This window comes from Rhagoletis zephyria, unplaced genomic scaffold (genome assembly GCF_001687245.7).
Source record: "Rhagoletis zephyria isolate East Lansing unplaced genomic scaffold, Rhagoletis_zephyria_1.1 Rzeph_scaffold_07607, whole genome shotgun sequence".
Classification (NCBI taxonomy): Eukaryota; Metazoa; Arthropoda; class Insecta; order Diptera; family Tephritidae; genus Rhagoletis; species Rhagoletis zephyria.
In genome coordinates, this window is record NW_016164690.1 from 1 (window position 1) to 8,514 (window position 8,514).

The 8,514-nt window shown below is 35.6% G+C and overlaps 1 protein-coding gene across 1 annotated transcript; it reads left to right on the forward strand.

The window, feature by feature from the left end:
* Positions 1-1,091: 1,091 nt before the first annotated feature.
* Positions 1,092-3,114, forward strand: mRpS30 (mitochondrial ribosomal protein S30). The gene is given in 5 exon segments (XM_017630320.1): positions 1,092-1,690; positions 1,764-2,203; positions 2,260-2,679; positions 2,682-2,855; positions 2,858-3,114. Coding segments are annotated over 5 exon segments (1,698 nt in total). The 5' UTR covers positions 1,092-1,202; the 3' UTR covers positions 3,034-3,114.
* Positions 3,115-8,514: the final 5,400 nt, after the last annotated feature.

Sequence of the window (8,514 nt, forward strand, 5' to 3'; positions counted from 1 at the left end):
GCATACATCATGTCTGGCTTTGTAAGGCCCTGTCTCCACAGGAAAACACTGATGTCGTGATAACCATGTCACAAAATATATTTCCAATGGAGACCGTCTATTTCTCATGGGTTGCAATATATCGTCGCCTTGGTAAAAGATTGTCGTAAGAGCAATTTTGACGATTTTTAGTTTTAGATGCAGTTATACGCTTTTTTTCGATTGGTGTTATCAGTTTTTAGATATCTCCTTTAGTTTCCGAGATATTGACTACAGTTTTTTCGATAATTTAGTAAAAATTTAGTTAGTGATGCAGTCATATTAATATCTTAAAATTGGCGTTCTCCATTTTTGGATATCTTTAGTTTCCGAGATATTGAGTAAAAAGTGTAGTAAAATTAGTAGAAATTTTGATCACATTTTGTCGTATTTCATACAAAGTGGACAAAATTTTACTAAAGAAAATCCTTCAAAAACTCAGAACTAATTAACAATTAACAATAAAAATTAAATAATTTTGTGAACTAGTAATATTTTCAGAGATTTTGGAGAAAATCTATCTTCGCGTTTTTGGGAAATTGCATTCCAAACTTCAATCGCGATTTCTCACAATCTGCCGAAATTACATACGATAATCTTTTACCCAGGCGACGATATGTCAGCGCTTATTGCTGGACTTCTATTACTGGCAATTTGATAGTTTGACAGCCATATTTTCATTTGAAAGAAAGCGTGCTGGTGGTAGCATCGATGAAATTTTGATATTAAATCAAAATAAAAATCTGTTCCCTATTGGATTATTTATGATATTTATGATTACGTTTTATGAAATTATTTTAACATACTATAGGTACGTGGGTTTAAAATCTCCAGTAAAAACATCCTTCCAGCCTTCGCGAACGCAACTTCAATAATTTACAGGTACGCGAATGCAACTGATATGTGCGACAATCTGTGTAGACATAAAACGTAGAAATACACGATCTTACGGTCTGCGCATACCCTGAAAGTTCCGCGATACGCAGACTTGCCGGGTGGTGTGTTTTGAATATTACCAGAGAACCAAGCTAGGTGTGGCCGCCACTATTCTAATAATGCATCTGGTAGCACTTATGTAGTGACAGGTAATCAGCTGTTATTTCATAACCTGCCCAATCTGTGGGTGTGCGTTTATCTTGAAAAAATATAAAAAACAATTGTTTTCCTAGAAAATTTGAATTGACATGTTAAGATTAGGCTTAAGTAATCGAATATGTGGAGGGGAGCAAATCTTTTCTACATGGAGTCGGCTGGCATCGACGTCGCCAGCATCAGCGGCCCCATCTGCTCTACCCAAATCTACACGCCCTGACGATGAGTACATAGATGAAGCTGTTTATCCAGAAATACAGGACTTATCATTTAGAGCACGCAAAAAACGTGAGTCTGAAAGTTGGCATGAGGAAATTCGACGAGTACCCACTGTCGAAGAGAAGCTTATTAAGATTAATATGCCGCGGTATTACGGATACAAGGTGGTTAAATTGAGCGACTCTAAAGTACCATATAATTCCCTGCCTGCTATGCAACATTACACCCGTACAATTTATGAAGATATTAAAATTTCTGGCAGCTCATCCGAAGGAGATTTAAGCGGGAGACAGAAGGAGTATCTGGCGTCAATGAAAACTGATCTACAAGATGCGATTGAGTATATCTACGACTATTATGGGTACATATATTATTTTTTAGTATCTGTTCGTATTGTTTGTTCGTATAAATGAAAAAATAACTTTTTCTTAAAGACACGAGTACGGCGATAACTCCAACATAGAACCACAAGAACGAGAAAAGATTTTTGCCCGACTTATTGTTGAACAAGTTAACAGAACTCTTATCAATGTGTTATCCGCCGATTATGTTCATCTTCAAGAATTTGAAATCGATTATACTCCTAGGCATGAAGCTTCATGGTCAGTTGGTGGTATTAAACCACCAAAAAACGTTGTTAAAAGCATGGAAGGACGCGAATGGCAGAAATACATGGCGAATGATCCTTATAATAGATTTATGCAATATTCAGGCACGCCTTTTCTCGCTATTCGTCATCATAAACAACTTTCTCCCTGGAAGAATGAAACGGAATCGACCAATGCCGATCTAGCAAAAACCATACCTCGATTCAACTACGATCCACGTACTCTTGGATACGTTTCTGGACATCAGCATTTGACAAATATACCAGGTAGATCTGCAGAGATTGCGTTTCAATACTAAGACTTAATTCTTTAACTTTTTCAGGTTTTTGGCCCGGTTCCACAAATCTATTTGGAAATATTTCTTATCAATCGCGAGCTTTTCTACAAATAAGGCCTGATACATATGGAGTTGAGGATTTCAAAGAAGCTTTGCATGCTCATGCCATTCAGAGCAGCTATTCTTGGCTATTGGCACAAGCTTGTTACAACGGTTTCAATACTTTTAATGAACTTACCTATCCAATGAATACCCAAACGGTGCTGACTAATGGGCGGGATTGGTCATTTTACGAATACCAATTAAATACATTACTAGTGCATTCAAATCATGTTGATGATAATCCGCGAGTAAACTTCTGCCGTGGTACGCCGGAATTGCAACTGTATAGTGAAATAAGTGACACTGGTAAAGTTGTCGATTTAAATGAAGATGTACTAAGGCACCTAATACGCTTTTACGTGAACGTCCCAGTGTACAACGCTCTGAAAACGAGCTACACCCTTATTTGGGGCCAGATGTGAAGTATGTGGCCGATTATAAAAATGACGAGCAGCGACAATTTTTGGAACGTGTATTTAAGAACTTAATGTCAAATCGACCTCGTCATTTACCCCTTCCAGAAATCTACCTTTGGGAAAAGTCTATAAAATTGATAATAAAACTAGACAGATGGAAGCCAAACGTCGCTTCTTTGAGTTAGATATTAATCCTTGGGCTCGCAAATTGGATCAACATCAAAAGGAATATATACCACGAGCATTGCGCCCGGAGGGACCCAAGAGCAAAAAGAAGTGGAAACCAACTTTTTATCCATAGTTATGTGATAATTATGAAAAAATCAGTTGGTGTTGATTTAAATTAAAATAATAAAAATTGTCGAAAAATCATATTGCTACATATTGTGCCATTATACATGCATACATATATCGCACGTTTAATAATATAACGAAGTATTTCAAAATTTTAATTTTGTGGGAAAAGGCAATCAAAGTTTTATCAATTCATATAGTTGGTATACAAAAAGACAGATGGGAAAACACATATCTTCGCCATATTTGGGAAGTTTGGTTATCTGTTAGACTGAACATATAGTACTACTCATCAAGTTTATTAATTACATAACGAAATCTCCAAAAACGTAAATTTTGATTTACATCTCTATATTATTAAACGTGCGATGTATAATATATATATATATATATATTATGTATGTTACCTCGGAGGTGGTCCCATATTAATTTGGTTTAAATCCGATCATCGGATCATGTAGAAATTAACGATACTCTTAAATTTTTATATGAGTATTGAAATCGGTTTTGTTTTTTGCTTAAAAGTTACTTGTATGTATTACTATTTATTTTGCTCAAACAACCCAATAAACATTGGGCTTGGTTAACAATTCGGAAATGAACAACAAATCTTTTTTCGAGTCTCACCTTCGATATTCCTTGGAATAGGTTAGTATTCGATTCGAGAATTAGGCCATTCTCCAGCAAAACGGAACCTTGGTCATCCCATGTATTTTACCTTCGTTATCAATTCAAAATCCAGCCCATATCGAATTGAAATTTTAATGAGAGTGAAGAGAGTTTTCGGCACCTCTTTTTCAGCAGAAGCAAAACTTTTAGCCCCTTACTGTGACTGGCAAACATCTACATCGAATGTACTCGACTCTGGATACCAAAGTTTGAACTATCGTCAATAAAGGAGAAACTGGAAGCGGTTTTAGTGAAAAGCCGAAAGAAATCAGAGTCCGTAGAACCATTTCTGAGATACTTCGCCGACCTAAACGGGGTTAGATCGCCGAAACCACAGCCCTTGATCGGGTAAAACCCGAGTCATTCCGGTACGTAGAACCGGCTGTCGTGGGAATGGATAGAACCACAATAGCCCAACTTCGCTCTGGCTACTGCAGCAGGTTAAACTCATACCTGAGCAGACTAAACGCGGATATGTCAAATGAGTGTCCGGCATGCGGAGATACTCCCAACGACTCGAAACATCTCTTCGCATGCCCGGAAAGCCCGACAACCCTAGCGGCTTTGTCCGTATGGACCGACCCAATGTAGGCTGCACGCTTGTTAGGGCTGCCGTTAGTGGAACTTGACGACAACGACTGAGATATCAACCGATCTGGGCGAGGTTGTTGTAGTCGCTACAACAAAAACAACAACAACAACAACAGAGTCCGTAGAATGAATTGTTGGCAACGCGGCAATAAAATCAAGCCTGCATATCACTAGGAATGCTTATTGACAACAGGTTAAGCTTCCGACAACATGCGGAATATGCTACACATAAGGCATCGCAAGTTAGCAGTTCTTATCCAGAATGCTCCCTAATTTTGGCGGTCTAAGAAGTAGTAAAACGTTTCTGCTGTCGAACCTCTGAAGATGCGGCACATTTTATTGCAGAAATGATTCCGTTGGACATTCTCACGGTTGAAACTAAGAGGTTTTAGGCAAAAATCGTTCTACTTCTGAACTAAGGTTGAATTTGAGTTCACAATTCAAAAGCATTCAGAACTTATCTCAGTTGCTCTCCCTGAGAGAAAAACACAACAACCACATGACAGAAAAGCTCTCAACTAGAACGGTAAATACAAGTCATACAGGCCGAACATCGTCCCGCGGTTGCAACCAAAGTATGGGACACTAAACTTCCATTTAACGCAATTACTGAGCCGACATGGGGGTCTAGAAGATACACTCACAAATTTTGTCGCGACGACAGCAATACGTGTTCAGCATGCGATGCCCAGGAGTACCTAAAGTATGCGTTGCTCGAATGACCACACTTTGAAAATGAGAGAAGCAGACTAAACAAAGCTGCAGGAGAATATCTGAAGCCAAATAGTATTGTACATGCGATGATAAAATCCGAAACCGTGTGGAATGCAATATGCGATGCAGTTGTAAACATACAACGAAAGCTGCGTTACTTCCGAGGCTGAAGGTATCGATAACGAGTGAGCAACAGTAGGGGAGTAGTACTAAATCGCTTTCTCATATAACAACGTACTATAAAAAAATATTTATAATTCAACAGAATTGGTACTATACGCTTACCCTGAAGATCATTGCATTTACTGAAATAACATCCGGAGTAAAAATTATCCTACACTCAGTGGCGGATTTACCATAAAGGCAATATAGGCAGGTGCCTAGGGCGGCAAAATTTAGGGGCGCCAAAGTTTGCGTTGAAAAAAAATTTTATTTTTTTTTTTCAAGTGAGCTGCACTAAAAGTAGAATTTGTGTTGTACATTTTAAGACATAAATTTGAGATCCAATTATGCAATCAGATAATATGACAACATTGTTAGGTATTTTTGATATTATTTAAATGATAATTTAGTATTTTTGAGATTATAACTTATCAAGTGAAAAAACTTTGTTGATGATGGCTTTCTTTAAAAGTTGAAAACCTTTACTCAAGGCAAATACAACTTTTTCATCTTAAATTTGGGGTATTCACAACGGTGTCGTATTGTTGTATGTCGTAAACTTTAAAACCGAAAACCAAGTGATCTCAGCTGTAGGATTTTTTTTGGCAATCAGCTGTTAGTGTTTTTACTAAGGAAGTTGTACGATTGTATAAAATCTTCCGAATAAAACGAGATATTATTTTGTTTTTCAATTTTTATTGTGATATTTCACCGCAATCGAAATTTTATACTTTATAACTTATCCTAAATTATAGTACCGTTATTTCAATAACTTAGTATTTGCCCTCTGTTGTTTTACATGTAATTTAGCTTGTTGTTTGGTCTTATTGTTTTATACATCTAAACCACTGCACCAAATTTAAATTTGTGTTTTTTACAACCATAATTGTTTATGAATTTGTTTTTTTTTGTCGGTTTTTAGTTGATTGTTAAATTTCTTCTTTTACATTGTTCCAATTTTGAGATTCTTCAACTTTTGATTAGCTTGTGAACTTTTTTCGTTAGTTTTATACTGTAAGTGTTTGCTTTTTAAATAACTACATATTTACTTTTAAGAGTTCTTGTATTTTTGTTTTTATAATCGCCTTCTATAAGAGGTTTGGTGTTGAATTATTTTCTTAAATTTATGCTTATTCTTAGTTCATAAAAACAATTTGTTAAACTTACATATTTATGTGGCCGTGATTTTGGGTCAGATGTTTTAAATACATATAACTCGTAAAAAATTCTGTTATTAAATTTATTGTGTGGAATGCTAACAAATTAAAATTTATTTTTCAAATTAGCATACATACATGCACGAATACATACGTATTTACATATGCATAGAGTTAGAAAGATACTAATATGAATGATGGACAGCGACTTCACTCCTTCTCCACGGCTTCTAACTTTAATTCTGTCAGAAGTTATGAAGTGCTATCGCGGGCAAGCCTAGGCCTACAATCCTCAAACGTCTTCTGCACAACACTCCTCATAGAAGCAGACACTTCGGTGCTGTGCCCGGTTAATTAGTTGCATAAATCTTTCTTAAATCTCTTTTCACAAATTAAGGGTTTGCCTTGTCAGTCACCAGTCCGTGGAACTCGATCTTCTTTTAGAGAATTATGGTTCCACTTCTAAGATAGGGGCATTCGAAAAGTGCTACCTAGGGTTTAGGTCAGAGTTGGCCAGCGAGAGCTTTCATTTTGTGCCTGTCCTATATAAATTGTGCAGATAGCTTTTGAAAGCTTTGGCACGCGGGCCTATGAAGAGGCCCACTATGGTTTAGGTGACAACAAACTCGGGTAGGATTTTCCTATAAAAAAAAATCCTTGATAAAAGGATTGCAAATTGTCGGCGCAGCATTAAATAATACACAAATATTTTTAAGATATGCTGCTCTCCGGTTTACATAAGAGGCTGACAATGAATGCTCTAATTTTGCCTAAAAAATCATCTGCAAAAAAAATTAAAAAAATTACAGAAATTGAAGCAAAATTTATGGGGATATTTGAATGATCTAGGCGGCCATAAGTCAATGTTTCAAAATTTAAAGAAAATTTAAAAAAGTAGTCACATTCGATAGAAAACCATTCCCAGTGCGCAACGAACGTTCGCCGTTGACCGGAATCAGAATAAATATGTATTTTCATAGAGGAGGTAATGGCGCAATCAAGTGTTACATTTTTTTTTTACTCTTTTAACCAAGCAAAAGTTGAATTTAAAAGTTTAAAAATACCGGTTTTCAAAGAGAATCCCTTCTGCAATGGTTGTCGACTATTAAGGAATGTGTTGTACTCCCGGGATTTACTCCGATTTGGGATTGCCGTAGTTCTAACCCTGGTTGGAATTTTTCTTTACCATTAAACAAAGTTCGGCCAAATGGAAAAAAATAAACTTTTTCGAAAGTTCAAAATTTCACAATTCCCCGAAGTTTTCCAAGTTAACTTTTTTAATATCTTAAAAATTATTAGAGTTATTAAAACCGTTTATTTTTAAAGGTGGTATTTGGGACTATATAAAAAAATATTAAAAAAATAATAATTTATTCCAAACTCTAAATTTAATAAAAAATTTTGAACTTTGTGTAGTTTCCAAAAATTTTTTTTCAAAACTTCAAAAATTCATATCTTAAAAAAACACCTTGAAAATTTCAGGATCATTTAAGATCAGTTAAAAGCATTGTCCAAAAAAAAAAATTAGCCAAATCTTTTTACAAGTTTTTGCTTTTACAAGTTTTTAATTTCAAAATTCTCAAAATTTATGTTTTCTTTTATTTAACTTTTCTTGGTTCACTAAATGTCGCCTTTAACTGTAAATAATAGTTTTTGAAAGTATACTTAAAAAATCCGCAAAGTTTAGAGTTTGGCGGAGCTTTTGAAAAAAGCTTTATTTTTTACTTAGGTAGAAGTTCGTTATATGATAAAACCAACCAAAACTCATCCAAATCAAAAATGTTCCATTCCAACCAAAGGTGGATTTGAAATTGAGTGACCCAAATGAAAATTCCACTTGCATTATGAAAGCTTCAGTATGTATGGGCCGCGCCATACAAAATAAAATAAATTACCTTAATATATATGTAGGAAGGCCCTAACTAACTTTCTTTCGTAATTCAGTTTCGTACAAAAGTTGGTGCATTACTCACTGAGGGCCTAATAAAATTGGAAATCGACTACCACATCCTTGAAGTAGTTTCAGTATTTATTAAAAACCGGTGTAAGGAAATATTTCTATATTAAGGAATTTACCTGCGAGCTTGCGTTAGACATTTTTCACACAATCAGTTTATCATAAATTTTTTTCTGCTTTAACTAGTTGCAATTTTAAGTGATAGGTACATAAAAACTGGAGGGGGAGGGGGGGGGGG